The sequence below is a fragment of the Trachemys scripta genome, chromosome 1 (assembly GCF_013100865.1).
Source record: "Trachemys scripta elegans isolate TJP31775 chromosome 1, CAS_Tse_1.0, whole genome shotgun sequence".
NCBI lineage: Eukaryota > Metazoa > Chordata > Testudines > Emydidae > Trachemys > Trachemys scripta.
The window spans coordinates 141,503,764-141,519,794 of record NC_048298.1 but is presented as its reverse complement, the minus strand read 5'-3'; the positions used below and the strand labels follow the sequence as shown (position 1 = coordinate 141,519,794).

General features: G+C 46.3%; 2 protein-coding genes across 8 annotated transcripts in view; one reads left to right on the top strand and one right to left on the bottom strand.

Moving 5' to 3' along the window:
* The window catches only part of LOC117886232 (3 beta-hydroxysteroid dehydrogenase/Delta 5-->4-isomerase-like), a 29,172-nt gene extending 26,614 nt beyond the window's left edge, over positions 1 to 2,558 (top strand). For all 3 annotated transcript variants that reach the window (XM_034787914.1, XM_034787900.1, XM_034787906.1), the window contains one exon: positions 1,594 to 2,558. In XM_034787914.1, coding sequence (XP_034643805.1) covers positions 1,594 to 2,408 — 815 coding nt within the window. In that variant the 3' untranslated portion in view covers positions 2,409 to 2,558. The remainder of the gene's footprint in view (positions 1 to 1,593) is intronic.
* A 3,812-nt stretch (positions 2,559 to 6,370) lies between these two features.
* Positions 6,371 to 16,031, bottom strand: part of LOC117886253 (zinc finger protein 697-like) — a 10,374-nt gene continuing 713 nt past the window's right edge. Inside the window, exons 1-3 of one of the 5 annotated variants that reach the window (XM_034787949.1) lie at positions 15,926 to 15,986; positions 8,313 to 8,478; positions 6,371 to 7,892 (exon numbers count right to left, since the gene is read on the bottom strand). In XM_034787949.1, coding sequence (XP_034643840.1) covers positions 7,036 to 7,892; positions 8,313 to 8,391 — 936 coding nt within the window. In that variant the 5' untranslated portion in view covers positions 8,392 to 8,478; positions 15,926 to 15,986 and the 3' untranslated portion in view covers positions 6,371 to 7,035. Of the gene's footprint in view, positions 7,893 to 8,312; positions 9,661 to 13,850; positions 14,155 to 15,717; positions 15,873 to 15,925; positions 15,987 to 16,031 lie in introns of those variants that run through there. The other 4 variants (XM_034787926.1, XM_034787957.1, XM_034787941.1 and 1 more) reach the window with 4 other exon arrangements.

Genomic DNA, 16,031 nt, shown 5'->3' with positions numbered 1-16,031 from the left:
TTAAACAAATCTAAATTTTTCACCAGTGTTTCTTTTTCCTTTGATAAAACTACAAAAGCCTTTTTTATTCCCCATAGTCCCTTTGGCAATATTAACTCATTCTGCATTTTGCTTGCTTTGTCTTTTCCACTAACAGACTGAATAGTCTTGCTTGGACATTTCCCTCCTTTATTTCTAGCTATTATTAATTTAACACTCAGATCTTTGATTTCTGAAGCCATGTTGGGAATTTGTTTATTTAATTTTGTCTGTTTTGTTGTGCTTGGAAGACAAAGTTGAGCATGCAGCCTTTGGTGTATGCATTATAATAGCATTTAATTTGAAAAATAATGTGATTGTGCATTTAAAAAAGACTTATATTCCATAAAGAAAGCTATAGTAAAGACAGCATCAAGGTTCCAAAGTGAAAAGCAACAATCAGGAAATGCCAAAGTGAAAGATGCACTCTGCTCCTTGTACATAATATAGTCTTTGATTACATGATTATATACATTATCTTTGCAGCATCCTACTTTATTCAAGGCCTGATCCAAAGCTGATTGAAGTCAATGGAAAGATTACCACTGAATACAGCTGATTTTGGATCAAGCCCTCAGGCTGCAGTTTAAACAAAGCATTTTAAACACATTTCGCAAAGCACTTAAGCACATTTCTGTCTCAAGGTGGACTGTAACATTGGGGCCTCAGTACACAGAATGGATGGTGCATAATGAATGAGGTGGTGTTTTAAAGAGCCCAGCCTCAACTGTGTAAATTTGAAGTTACTGAAATTACTTTGAGTTTACACTAGTATAAGTGAGAGCAAAATGTAACCCTTCAGTGCACAGCCTAGACAATACACAGACCAAACCAAAAACAAGTAGTTGTTTGATTAAAGAGCATGTATATGCTTCATCCTTGTATAACTCAAACAGCTGAGTTGACTCCCTCTTCCCAACTAAAAAAAAAATCCAAAAATATTCAGTTTGGTTGAACCTACCACCTAATTCAAGAGAGGATTCCTGTCAGGCTCCAGAGTAAGGAACTGATAGTTTCAGGGGCAGCTGTGGACAGCTGTTTCAGGAGATGCTATTTCAAGCTAATAAGCATACCTTCCCCTGGTTGGGGAGGACTAAATCTGAAGCTTCATCAGCAGGGATCATTTTAGGTGCAAGCAAACTAGGTAGTGGCCTAGGGCGGCAGATTGCTGAGCAAATCCATTTTGGGAGCTTGTCTGCACAGTGCTGCAGATTGGTCTACTGGGGTCTGAATGGCAAAGTGCTCTAACATGCAGCACTCTCACTGCCCCATGTGGGCCCTGCTGGCACGAACTAAAAAGTACCTAGTTCACATTGATGTAATCCTCTTTCAAACAGAATTACAGTAACACACACTAGAAACCTTCCTTTTAGTTCATGCCAGCAGGGTCTACACAGGGCAGTTAGAGTGCTCTGCTGCCCCCCCCCCCCCACCTACCCCCGCAGAGTGGTCTGCGGTGCCAGGTCGTCAAGTGGGTAGGCTATTTTGAGTATGGCAGCAGATCTTCTTGAGCGGCCTCTGTCCATCAGGCAGTCCAGTTATCTACTGCTTTACTAACATGTTCCTCTTTTCAAGGTACCCAGCTACTGCTGGATGCCTGTGTCCGCAGTAATGTCCAGCACTTCGTCTACACCAGTACCATAGAAGTGACAGGCCCAAACTGCAGAGGGGACCCCATTTGCAATGGGGATGAAGATACAGCCTACGAGAGCACATCAGGATTTCCTTATGCCCAGAGTAAGAGACTGGCAGAGACGTCTGTGCTGAAGGCAAACGGCCAGGCACTGAAGGATGGTGGCATCTTCCTGACATGTGCCTTGAGATCCATGTACATCTTTGGAGAAGAATGCCCGTTTCTCCAGAATCACCTGGATAAAAGCCTCTTGAACAAAAATGTCTACCTGCGGATTTCTAGGAAGGAGGCACTGGTGAATCCTGTATACGTGGGAAACATTGCATGGGCTCACATCCAGGTGGCAAAAGCTCTGAGGAACCCGGAAAAAGCCAAGCACATCAAAGGGCACTTCTACTACATCTCTGATGACACTCCTCATATGAGCTATGCCGACCTAAATTATGAGCTGACCAAGGAGCTAGGGTTTGGGATTGAGCCCCACCTGCCCATGCCGCTGATGATGCTGTACTACTTTGCACTACTGCTGGAGGTTGTGAGCTTCCTGCTTAGGCCCTTTGTCAAATACATCCCCTCCACCAACCGTCACCTTGTAATCTTGCTGAACACGCAGTTCACATTCTCCTACAGGAAGGCATGGCAGGATTTTGGCTACGTGCCCCGCTACAAATGGAAAGAAGCCAAGCAGCGCACCAGCCAGTGGATTGCCTCAGTGATTCCGCAAAGGAGGGAGTACCTGAAAAACAAGGCTGCCTAAGCCTGAGAGAAGCTGAAGCATGGCAAGACAAGCAGGCCCATGAGCCACAGGTGAGCTGGAGGAATTGCAGTAAAAGACGACAACAAAGCATTGAAATGTGAAATCTGTGTAATGAAAAATGGGAATGAATAAAGAATATGAAACTCTTCATTTGTTTGTGGTGGATGGGCTGATTTATTATCACGGTTACTGTATAATCTACAGCCACCTCTTCCGCTCTGCAACACAGATATTTTTATTTGAGTAGAGTCCCTTCTAAAGTATACTCAGCCCTTCCCTTTCTCTTAACTTTATCTGAGACTTTTGGAAAAGGACAAAAGGCTCCATTATTATCTCTCCCAGCAGTGTTTGGATACTCACCCACACACGCCACACTCCACGTACCATCATCAGATTATATCCATATAAAACAGGTGGGAGCAACCTGACTGTAGAAGCTCTTATAACAAATAGGGACAGTAGTCCACCTTTTCAAAGTGGTGTCTAATATTTTTGTTTCCTTTTTTAGGATCCAACTTTAGATACCTTTCTTAGGTGCCCAAATATGGGCTTCAGCTTCTAACTTTATGGCCCCATTTTTGAAAATATATATGGAAAATTTCCTGATATCATATGCGTTAGTCAACTGGGTAAAACAAGTTCTACTGTTCCTGATTCTGTCGCTGATTTGCTGGGTTACTTTGATGACGTCACTAACCTTTTTGTATCTCAGTTTCCCTTAACTGCATTACAAGGAGAACACCACCTACTCCCAGGACAGTTGTGAAGACTACTTAGCTAATGTCTACCCATCAATTTGAATGTGCAAAGCACTATATAAGTGCAAAGTAATATTCTATTAGTGCTTTGTGGTGGGAATACCCTTGGATATCTTAAGGCTGTCAGCCTATAGCCCCTTAACTTGCCAATTACGTAACTATGGTAAATTTGATGGAAGCCCAGTAAGAGCAAAGGACAAAGGCAATAACAAAATTAAGAAAACTGATGTTGCAGGAAAGTCATGGTACCTAGAGGGGGTTTCTCTGCAAAGTTCATAGATTCCAAGGCCAGAAGGGACAGCTGTGGTCATTTAGGCTGACCTCTGTATAACACAGGCCACAGAACTTACCCAAAATAATTCCTTTTGAACTAAAGCACATCTTTTTCAAAGAAAACCAATCCTGATTTAAAAAATCTTCTGAATGTGATCCAGTGCTGCATTGTCTTCCTGACTCTACAGCCAGCCTGAAACAACCCTAAGAGGTGTTCATCTCAGCATGGTGTTAACACTGAAACTTAATGATACAAATTAAACTATTAATAGACTTCATTTTCAGAGGTGTTGAGCACTCAAAGCCTCCACTGGAACTAATTCTCTGCTGCCTCGCACCTTATTGTCATTTACAACACTGGTGCAAAATGTTACCAGTAGGTTGCATACCTACTTTTTTTCCATAGATTCCAAAGCTAGTAGGGAACCCTGTGACCATCTAGTCTGACCTCCTGTTTGACACAGGCCACAGAATTTCCCAAAAATAATTCCTAGAGCAGATCTTTTAGGAAAATAACCAACCTTAATTTAAAAATTGTCAGTGATGGAGTCTCCACCACGACCCTTGATAAGTTGTTCCACCAGTTAATTACTCTCACTGTTAAACATGTACACCTTACTTCCAGTCGGAATTTGTCGAGCGTCAACACGCAGCCATTGGATCATATTATACCTTTCTCTGCTAGACTGAAAAGCCCATTACTAAATGTTTGTTCGCCATAGGTTCCCATATAGGTCCTTATAGACTGTGATCAAATCATCCCTTAACCTTCTCTTAGTTAAACTAAATAGACTGAGCTCCTTGAGTCTATCACTACAAGGCATGCTTTCTAATTCTTTAATCATTCTTTGGCTCTTTGCAAGATACACTGAAGTGAAAAAACAATCACTCATTGACTTTAGTGTTGCCACTTAATCCCTCCCCACATTTGTAACTGGTGAACAGTTTGCAGATGCCTCCACCTAACTAGGACTGCAGCGGCATAGTAGTCATTCAAGCACTGTTTTCAGTCTCAGGTAGCTGGAGGCCTCTTGTCAGGTGCTCAACAGTTAAAAGAATGGGAAGCTGATTTTCACAGGGACCAAGTATCCACAACTCTAAAGTCAATGGGTGTGAGATTTATATATATAAAATTATTCCCCTTGCACATTGGACCACCAGGAATACAAGGGCTACAGACCCACTCAAACTGTTTCTGTATAAAATGACTTATTAGCTCATAGCTTTCTCATCCTGAAGGAGACAGAAAATGTCTCCCATAGGCTGTACTGTACATTAATAATCACTGTATAGAGCCAATGTTGGGTTAAAGCCATCACATCTCACATCTCAAGAAAAGAGAATTACAAATGCATTAAGGAACAGATATGCAACTAAAATCTGGAATCGTCAGGTCCAGCCTACGGTTCACCTCAACCAGCTAATAGATGCCAAAATGCAACTTACCCTGTCTATTCTAGAGTTTTACAAAAGGTATTTTAAAATGTTTTCACTAACATGTTTTAAAAATACACATTTTATCCTTCTCTAGGCAGGGCTCAAATAGTCCAATCCTGATAGGTGCTCAATATCTATAATATGCCTTCTATGAGAGACATATGCTCAACTGATCAGGCTCCAAATTAAAGGCACTTTAAATAATTAGTGTCCCCAAAGAGACAAATGTTTCTGGTTTTGGTTGGATCAGTTCTGTGAAATAAACTGCTAACAGCAGGCAAAGGAATTGGAGGTTTGGCAAAATGAAAGTGTCAGACACAGAGGTCTTGTCTAGCACACAAACTGATTGGGAATCGGCCTTTAAATGGGTTTTTTTGTGGTGTGGGTTTAATTTTGTGAAATCATTTTAGAAACCAAGTGATGCCCTGTCCACACAGTACCAGCAAGAGAGAGAGACAGCTAAACATGTTTTAAAAACAGTCTCCTAAATGAGCAGGTCCTGCAGCACAGGCAGGGCTGGAGCAATCAGCAGCTGCTGCTTAGCCCCAGAACAATGTGCCATTATTTTGGTTGACATAGGAAGCAATGAGGGTCTGATTCTCCACTATCCTACTCCCTGTGTTACTTACACTTGCTCAAAGTGAGTTCAAAGTCTAAATGCTACCAAATCAGAATTCTCCACTCACTCACACCACTCACTCGCACCAGTGGGTCGCCTTCATTTTGCATAGGTGCAAATAATTATACAAGTGCAAGGCTGGGGGGAACAAGACTGAGTACTTCCCCCTTGTGGTTGCTGTGGGAACTTTGAGTATCCATGATCACCTTCCTATCAAGAATTTGTGTCCAAATAAGGGCTGTTTTTCATGCCATTTGATTTTGCATACCTCCCTAAAATTCTTTTTAGGGACCTTAGAAACCAGCCCTTAGTTTTTAACAAATCTTTTGCAGTTTACCTGTGGAGGCGCTATTATGGTTGATAATATTGTGGCTGAATACACTATGAACCGATAGGCAGAGTATTGACTTGAAATGTGGCTGCATACAAATGGCACAAGCACAGTCTGCAGGCAGAGGACAAGGCTCTCCTCCTAACATTAGAGTAAACAAACAATCTTTGGACAACATGGTATGGAGCTGTGACCAGGGCAAGCCAGAGGCAAACTGAAGTATGAGGCCTGACAGTAAAACTCCAGAGCAGCTAAAAGATACATTCAGCCCTGGTTCACTCAACTAACTCCAGGGATGGAGACGGCTCTCAGTGTGTACTAGACAAATCATTTTTGAGCAGTGACCATGAAGGCCCTGTCTAGACTGGGAAGATGAGGTGTGCTTAGCAAAGGTGTTTGCTAACACCAGTTAATTCTTCTAGTCTAGACAGACCCTAACAAGACAGCTTTGTTCCTCTTCAGTGAAGCTGACTGTAAGCTATACAGGGCATTCTACCCTAGAAACAGGACAATAGGAGAGAAGATGGGAGAACATAGGTTATTTAAAAAAAAAAAAAGTTTTATTTCAGAGGCGGAGACACAACACAACAGAAAACTAGATATTATAACATGTACCAGAAAACTGGGACATTTTTGCCCAGATTTAACTGAGCTCCTAAAATAGCAGCTACAAATAAATAAAATCTAAAATGAGGAAACCATTGCTGGAGCCAGTGCCAGAGAGAACAAAGGGCACTTTGTCTTCCTCAGTTCAGTAAGTGAGGCATTTCCCAGGACATTGGCTCTGACATCTTATGAGCCAGGTATCTGTCTTGGAGCCTAATTTATCATTTTTGACTTCTTAATAAGACAATGAGATATATATTTCCCCTCGTCCCTCTATTTTGCTGTACTTCAAACAATGTTCCTTAGCACCAAATTCCCTCAGTGCCCTAATTCCTCCCACCTCCCAGCCCTCTGAACCCCAAATGATCAACTCCCCCAGCTGCCTCTCTCTCCTTGTTCCCCCCGATACGCAAATGATTGATTCCTATCAACATCAAACTCATTTCCAACACTCAGCACCCCCCATCCATCCTAGAACAATCTACTTGCACAAAGAATGTGCCCCCTCCCTTTGTAGTTCCTTCTCGATGTCATCACACCATATAATAATAATTTATGCATCAGTTTCTGTGAGCAGGACAGGGGCTCTCATGGCTGTGCTTTCTACTCCATGTGGAGTTTATGGTGTTGGGCAAGGTGACTCTTGTATCGAAAGCTTTTCCCACACTCAGCACATTTATAGGGTTTCTCTCCTGTGTGGATTCTCCGGTGCCTGACGAGGTGTGAGCTCTGGATGAAGCTTTTCCCACATTCAACACATACGTAGGGTTTCTCACCTGTGTGGGTTCTCTGGTGCTGGGTAAGTGTTGAGAAATCACTGAAGCTCTTCTCACACTGAGCACATTCAAAGGGCTTCTCTCCGGTGTGGATTCTTTGGTGGTTAATAAGGTGAGAGTTCCGGCTGAAGCTTTTCCCACATTCGTTACAATGGAAGGGTCTCTCTCCTGTGTGGGTTCTCTTGTGAGTGAAAAGGTGAGAGCTCACACTAAAGTTTTCCCCACATTCACTACATATGTAGGGTTTCTCGCCTGTGTGGGTTCTCTGGTGTTTAATTAGGTCTGAGCGCCAGCTGAAACTTTTGTTACATTCAGTACATTTATGAGGTTTCTCTCCTGTCTGTGTTATCTCATGCTGTGTAAGGTTCGAGCTCTGACTGAAGCCCTCCCCACATTCAGTATATACATAGGGTCGCTCCCCTATAGGAATTCTCTGGTGGATGATGATACCTTGGAGAGCCTCCAAATCTCTTTCTGGATGAACGGAGTTACCCAGTATCTTACCAGGAAGGTCTCCCTGCTGTGTTTCTGACATGTACTGGCCCTCATAGGCCTCCTCCTCATCAGGGCTCTGGAAGACATTCTCTTCAAACCCCTCTGATATCGTCCCATACTGTTCCACATTCTCAGGACTATCTTCCTGGGGGTTCTTCTCCTCATTCTCATTCACACTCTCACTGTCTCCTTTAATAAATAGAAGCCAGACATGAGTGTTTGGTAGAAAAGAAATCTAAGAAAGGGAAATTGCAGAGTATGAGTCAACTAAATAAAATGTAAGACTGGATGTGAGAAGGAAAATCCCAACCCCCACTCCACAAAAAAAAGAAAAGAAAAACAGCCATTCCCCAATGAGGAGAGGGCAATTTTGCTTCAAAAACTCAAATGAACATTAGAGAAAAGTTGAGGGGGGGGGGGGGGGGAGAGAAACAGAACTCTGGCCAGAAGTCAGTCAGGACTGGTGGAAAACCATAAGTGAGGCTTACCAGAAATAACTGCTGGCTGTAATCCCAATGCGGAGAAGATGAGACAGTATGGCAAGGGTTTTAAATGAAACAAAAAGTTGGATTTCCAGCCATTTCTGTATTTGCTTAACTTATTCCTCACCTGTGGAGGCCCCAAAGAGGATCTCCCTTTTCTCGGAGTCCTGGAGAACTGGAGCACACAGCTCTTCCTCTCGTTCCATCCAGAGATGATGGCAGGCTTAAGGACCCTGCTCATGGCCATTAAAACAGTCAGTATCACACCTCGTTACATCGCCATCGAGTATTTCCTATTAACAACCCCCAAAGGGGCACAACAAGAACACAAACAAAAACTCATGAGACTAACTTAAAAATCATTACGTGTCCCCCATCAAGCATTCCCAAGTATGACTGAACCCTCAGGGGCACTAACGAAGTAGGGTATGTCATATTTAATTTTCAGTCTGTCTTCTGATTTTATATTTCAGTACAGAAAGACCACCCTGATATGTACATGAAACACACACACGGAAATACCCTCCTCTTCCTCCTGACAGACAGGAGGGGCACTCTCCCCAGCATCCTCCTATGCTCACCTTAAGAATCCCCTGGGGATCTCTCCCTAATTACCTGCCATATACACCTTGATCTGGGTGCTGGCACCTTTTCCCCTGTCCCGCTCCTCCTAAGGCCCCTGTCCCTCACACAGTTTCGCAGCAGAGGTCAGCACAGAGCACCTCTCGTGCCGGTGGAGGGAAGTAAAGGTCACTCTCCTCTATCTCTATACATCCCCATTGCTTTCACTTTTCCATCCCACCCTCCCTGTCATTACATTAAACTGCAAGGGAGCTGCTGCTTCTGCCCGGCCGGCTGGCAACTCCCTCACTGCGTACAAAGCAAGGAACACGGTAGAAGCTCTTCAGGGAGCCAGGGTGTCTCACAGAGGAACCTGCGCTCCAAAGCCACCTGCTTGGTTGCCAACAGAGGCCTGTAGAGGCCATAGTCAGAAATACTGAGCTGAAAGGCAGCTGCTAGCAAGTTTGCAAGTGGCTGCTAAGATGAAGTGAAGTTATAAGAGTCATAGAAATTTCACATGAACTGGCCACCCTGAGTGTTTGCTGCAATGCACTGCCCCTCAATATTAAAGCTACCCAACCCTTCTACTGGGAGGAGATCTGCATTAGTAGAGAATATAGCACCGCTAGATTATGAGCTCTCTGAGGCAGAGACTGCCTCTTATTAGTATACAGCACCTAGAACAACAGGACCGCAACTTTAATTGTTTTTTTTTAATCAAAAGATTCTACATTAGAGGCTTCAATCACAATCCCATTCATTACTCACAATACATTTGCACAAGTTGGCAAGACCTGAACAGTTACATACACATTAGGGGTCAGGAGAACCAAGGGCGGCTCTATGTTTTTTGCCGCCCCAAGCACGGCAGGCAGGCGGCTTTCGGCAGCGCGCCTGCGGGCGGTTCACTGGTCACACGGATTCGGCGGCATGCCTGTGGGAGGTCCGCCGGTACCGCGCCATCGGCGTCCCCACCGCTGAAGCTGCGGGACCGGCGGACCTCCCGCAGGCAAGCCACCGAAAGCCGTCTGCCTGCCGCCCTCACAGTGACCGGCAGGCCGCCCCCTGCGGCTTCCCGCCCCAGGCACGCGCTTGCTGCGCTGGTGCCTGGAGCCGCCCCTGAGGAGAACAGGGTGGGGGAATTCAAAATTCCAAAGACAGACCAAAACACATTACATTACACATTAAATCTTATTTATGAGGCAGTCTGACTCATGATTTTTGAACTTCTGTAGTTGGCAATACTGCAATATTTTGTTACCCACTCACTTAGCTTTGACAGTAGAGGGCAAGTTTAAAATTGCTTGAGGCCCAAAGTGCTGCCAAAATAGCATCCAGGCTCATGTGAAAGGATCAGTCTCTCTTCCTCTTTCCTCAACCATCTCAACTGACTATTGACACCCTTTGCCCCCAAGAAAGGTCCTTCTCAGCAGTGAAGCTAGGAAAGGGAAAGAGAGGAGCAGGAGAGCAAGTTATGTCTTTGGGGCTACATTTGCAGTTGAAAGCTGCAAGGTCATTTTTTTGAATATCAGTTAAAAATTCCAGGGCAGGTGGGGAAGAAGATAAAAATTGTTGTCTTCCCCAAATTAATGCCCCCATTAAATATTACTATTTGCAGTTGGATTGCAGCTAGTTTACCACCTAGGGTCAGGTCAATCCAGATGTGGCTTTACAGTGTACCTAACCAGAATTTAGCATAATTACAACCTTAGCAATTCAGGAGCCTGTCTACAAAATCCACCCAGGCAAGAAGAGTTCCAGTACTTGCTACATATGACCTGGACTCCCCATCTAATCTATATACTGACAACTGAGAAGGGAAGCTACTGGTATCAATGAAAGTCTACGGCCAGTAGGATTAAGCCCAATAAGAAAGATTTTTTTCCCGTTATATTAAGAACAAAGAGCCAGATTCAAAAAGGTATGCAGGTGCCTAAACTGCCTCTTTAGGCACCTAAGTCCAACATTTGGTGCCACTGACATTCTCAAAATCGCCACTCAGATGCCTCCTAATTCTGTAGGTGTCTAAGTTTCTACCACTAAGCATACACAAAGCAAACTATAAGTAAGCCCTGATGCTGCCCCATAGCTAACAAGATACTTGGTGCCCTCACTCACACCTAAGCCTCAGTGGGATTCTCAAAATAAGCATTCCCTACATCTCACCAGCAGGGGCCCAATCTTCAGAATATGCCTGTAGGATCAGCCTTACACAAAAGACAGCTGAGAATGAGCAGGTCAGGAATTTTTCAGTCTCAAAGGTGCAGATAAAAACAGTTAACTATTCATTGGAGCAGGGATCTGATCCCAACTCTCCTGCATCCCAGGTGAGTACCCTAATCACTGGGCAGTAGAGTTGCTTTTTCCCTGTCCCCATTAATATTTATTTCTACAAAGTGGAACAGCTCCAATAAGATAGATTGAGAGAGATCCACCTCAGAATACCTGATAGCCTGGTGGTTAGGGCACTCACCTAAGACATAAGAGGCCTAGGTTTAAGTCCCATAATAGGTGGGAGTGTCAGCGTGTGTGTCTTGCTCTCTGGGTATTAGAGAAAGGAATGACCTGGTTTAGGAGCCTAACTGTGGGGGAGGATTCGTGGCTGAGAATCCTAAGCAAAGGGAGGTGCCTCTCTCCAGCCCATCAGCCATGTGACTAAGGCCCAAATCAACAGGACTTTACACCTTTGAGGATCTAGGCATTTCACTCCTGTTCAGTTTGCTGGCATCTGAGAATCCTCTTCTTAGGTGCCTAACTCTCCCCATGCATCATATAGGGGGCTTGCTGCCTAACTCGGGGCCGAGAATTCCATGAGGCAGCAGAGCACCTGAGTTACGCATTGCAACACCTAAGTACCTCTGTGAACCTAGTCCCAAAATCCTAGAATGGTATAGGGTTGCTAGATGGATGTGGTCAAACTGTCAAGGAGGCAAAAAAGATTGGAGTGTTCAATAAATATTTTTTCTGTTCCGTATTTGGAAAGAACCTGGATGACACACTTGCAGCTTACACTGATAATGAAACACTTTCTATTCCAACAGTAACCAATAAGGTTACATTCAACACCATCTCCTAACATTAAATATTTAAAAATCTGCAAGACCAGATAATTTGCACCCAAGAGTTTTAAAAACGTTGCCCAAGGAGCGGCTTGACTTTTACTACATTTTGGAATACTGAATATTTACATTGCCAAACAAACAAAATACTGATTTTTTGCAGGGATTCCAAGTTTAGTTGACAAAGATAACTGTGTTGACGTAACATACTTAGATCTCTGGCAGGCATTTGACTTATTACTGCACAATAGTCTGATTAAAAAGTCAGCATTTTACACAATCAGTGTAACATTAAACAGATTAAAACTGGCTGATAGATCTCAAAAAGCAATTGCTAACTCTCTCACACTTGAAGCCTTTAAATCAAGACTGTATCCCTTTCTAAAAGACATGCTGTAGCTCAGCCAGAAGTTACAGGCTTGATGCAGGAATCATTAGATGAAATTGTATGATCCATGTAATGCAGGGAACCAGATGAGACAATGGTTCTTTGGGCCTTAAAAATCTATTAATCTATCTATTAAATATTTATAACAGGTCCATCACCAAGGTATCTGGGTATTAATAATAATTTCAGTCAGTGGAGAAGTTAATTATAGCAAATCCATATAAGCAAATAAAACATAGGACTCCATTTTTAATACCAACCACTGTATATAAATATTCGAGAGCCAGTCTAAGGAAGGGGAAATAAACGGGAACCAAAAATAGAGAAGACAAAAATATACTGTCTCCCTCCTGGCCCCGCAGCATAACTGTCATGTAATCTACCAATCTGGGCCGGCCAGGCAGTACAACGGGCACTAAACTGAGGCAAGCAGAAGGTCCCCATGGTTTGGTCTGGCCAATGGGAGAACAAGCTGTAAGCCATTTAAACAGGACCGAAGAATCTGCTATATATCTTGGGGGGAGGGGGGATTTTAAAGGTGAAAATAGAGAGAGATTCAGGCCACCAAACCCTAGCACAAGGAAGGAGAATGTGGTTCTCCTCTCATCAATATGTTCAAAAGGGTGACTGACAGAGACATGGGGAAGAGAAAGAGCTTGGGCCTTTAAATAGAGGGACTAGACTCTCCTCTGCCTTGTCTCTAATCAGTGCAAAGCAAGGGGGGGGCGTAAAATGGTACCATTCTGATTTGGTAGCATTTTACAGCGACTTTTGCACAAGTGTACATAACTACACAAGGTTTGAGGCAGTAGAGAATCAGACCTAGGTTGTTACACTTTTCTGGGTCTCAGAGAAGGGTGGTAGGAACTGTTTTCTACAGAGAGAGAGCATGAATCAGACCTGGTTTGGTGTCCCATGGTACCAGTGGGCTCTGCTTGCTCCCCTCTGCAGGTTGCAGTTACCAAATTATCAGTGATGGAGGAAGAAAGGATCTGTGGGGAGCTAGGGTTGAAAGTTGAGAGTTGCACTGTGCTTGCACTTACTCTATAGCACACCTTCCGACAAAGCACTTAACATGCATTACAGGAGACCAGTAAGGGAAAGAAGATTAGCTATTTTTGCTTTTTTAAGATGGATAAAGACAGCCTCGAAAGTTTTTAAAAAACAAAACAAAATGCACACACCATGAATAAGGGGGTTCTTTTTTGTTTTTTAACATTAGGAATTCAGGTTTACTCTGAAAGACTTTATTGATGACTGGAAAACTGGTAGGCATCACAAGAGACTGAAATCTGAACATGGGGAAGGGTTTATTTTTTTAGAGTCAAAATGCTTAAAAAACTTTATTTTTGTTAGCACCAATTTATTTCCAGTAACTAATATGGTCTCTGCAGCCACCCACCACCAGTAAGCACCCACTGTGTAGCCTGGAATGCCCACCAATCTTGCCAGGTCCAAGAAAAAGTCCTGAGAAAGATGACCATGGGAGGCTGGGCTGCTCACTGGCTCTATGTACAAGCCAGAGAGCATTACTGGTCAGGGCAAGTGACCCTGGGATCTCCCTTTCACTGCTACTTGAGCCCATGAGTTTTCTATCCCAAATGCAGACAGTTCATCTCATGCTCAGAATTTGCAAATCCATCTCCTAAGATATTACCTCAATCTCAGCACAGCAATGCTCAAAAGGTGTGTAGACCATCACCGTGAGGGCTGTCTCCCCTATCACATTTATTAGACATGGGGCCCATACAAAGCAGCATGCAACACTCTGTCCCAATCCAGGGCCAAGATGCATTGCCCACCAAGAGACGGAGCTTCGATAGGCATCCGGTTGACATGGGAGAGCTCTGGTTTCCATGCCTTTCTGAGTCATTCTCCTGCTGTATGACCCTGTCACCAGGTCGTCCTTAGGGCGATGTGGGGCCCAGGACATAGGCAGCGAGTTTCTATCTGCCGGGGGGTGCTCCCCCTGGCTCTGCCAAGGCCCTGCCCCCACTCCACCCCTTCCCCCAAGGCCCCACCCCTGCCCAGTTCTGTCCCCTCACCCGAGCACACTGTGCCCTCACTCCTCTCCCCTCCCCCCCTCCAGATGCAGCAAAAGAGCTGATTAGTGATAGGCACTGGGAGGGAGTGGGAGGTGCTGATATGCGGGGCCCGCCCATGGGCAGGAGGCACTGGGGGATGGGGGAGGTTGACAGGGGAGAGGGGGAAGTTGGTAGGGAAGCTCCTCCTCACCCCCGCCCGCCCACCTGCCTCACCTCTCTGCCTGTCTCCTCGTGAAGCATGGAGCCCCACAAAGTGCAGGGTCTCGGGCAGTCGCCCCCATTTGCCATAACCTTGGGATGGCTCTGCCTGTCACTTTCGCTCCTTTGCCTATGTCAGGGGTGGCCAACCTGTGGCTCTGGAGCCACATGCAGCTCTTCAGAAGTTAAAATGCAGCTCCTTGTATAGGCACCAACTCCAGGGCTGGAACTACAGGCACCAACTTTCCAATGTGTTGGGGGGTGCTCACTGCTCAACCCCTGGCTCTGCCCCCACTCCACCCCTTTCCGCCCCCTCCCCTGAGCCTGCCATGTCCTCACTCCTCCCCGTTCGCCCCCAGAGCCTCCTGCACACAACAAAACAGCTGATCGGGAAGTGCCAGGAGCGAGGGGGAGGCGCTGATCGTTGGGGCTGCTGGTGGATGGGAGATGCGGGGGTGGGGGGTGGCAGGAGCTGATGGGTGGCTCTTTGGCAATGTATAATGGTAAATTCTGGCTCCTTCTCAGGCTGGCCACCGCTGGCCTATGTCTTTTTAGATCAGAAGGCCTGGGGTAGTGACTGTCTCTGAGGGACACTTGATGGGGAGGGCTCTAAGCTACTACAGAGAATTCTTTCCCAGGTATCTGCCTGGCAGGTCTTGCCCACATGCTCAGGGTCTAACTGATCACCATATTTGAGGTGAGGAAGGAATGTTCCTGCGGGTCAGATAGGGAGAGACCTGGGGGGGGGGGGGGGTTCGCCTTTCTCTGCAGCATGGGGCCAGATTACTTGCAGGTTTAAGTTAGTGTAAATGCTGAATTCTCTGGAACTTGAAGTTTTTTAATCGTGATTTGAGGACTTCAGTAACGCAGCCCGAGGTTGGGGGGCTATTACAGGGTTGCGGGTGAGGACATTCTGTGGCCTCAGTGTGCAGGTCAGACTCCAGACCCGGCGATGACAGTCCCTGACACCCTTCTGCCCTTAAAGTCTGTAAGTCTTATTATCTATGTGAACAAGGGCACATGCACTGCGGCCCCGGGCCTAACGGGAGGAAGGGGAAGCTATAGGACGGGCTGCAATAGAAATACGGGGTTTGCTTGCCCAGGCCGCCCAGCCACCCGCCCCCGCTGTGCCACACCTCCCCTGACTCCTGCCCGGCGGCGGCTCCCTATCCCCGGACCACGCCCCCTCGGCCGGCTGCGCTGCTGCGCCCTGTCCGCGGCTCTCCCAGCCCTGCACCCGGCCGGGCCGATTCCTGCCTCCCCCGCGCCCGCGCCGCTCACCCCCCGGGCCGGGCGGCTCCATCGCGGCGCGGCTGGGCGCAGACGCCACGGACACGTCACGCTCCCGCCGCCCTAGCTCGGGGGCCGCGGCTGCTGCTTCCCGCAGGCCGGGGGCGGGGGTGTCCCCGCGCCTCTGCCCCGCGGCCCCTTGCGGGCGGGGGCGAGCCCGGTCGCCCCCCCGCCGCGCGTGCGGCCGCCCCGCCCCTACCTGCCGGGCTCGCGCGCCGCGCCGTCTCCCCGCGCGCGGCCGGACAAAGGGCCGCGGCCCGCGCCGCTTCGATAACTGCCCCGCGCTCGGCCAGCCAGCGCCCCCC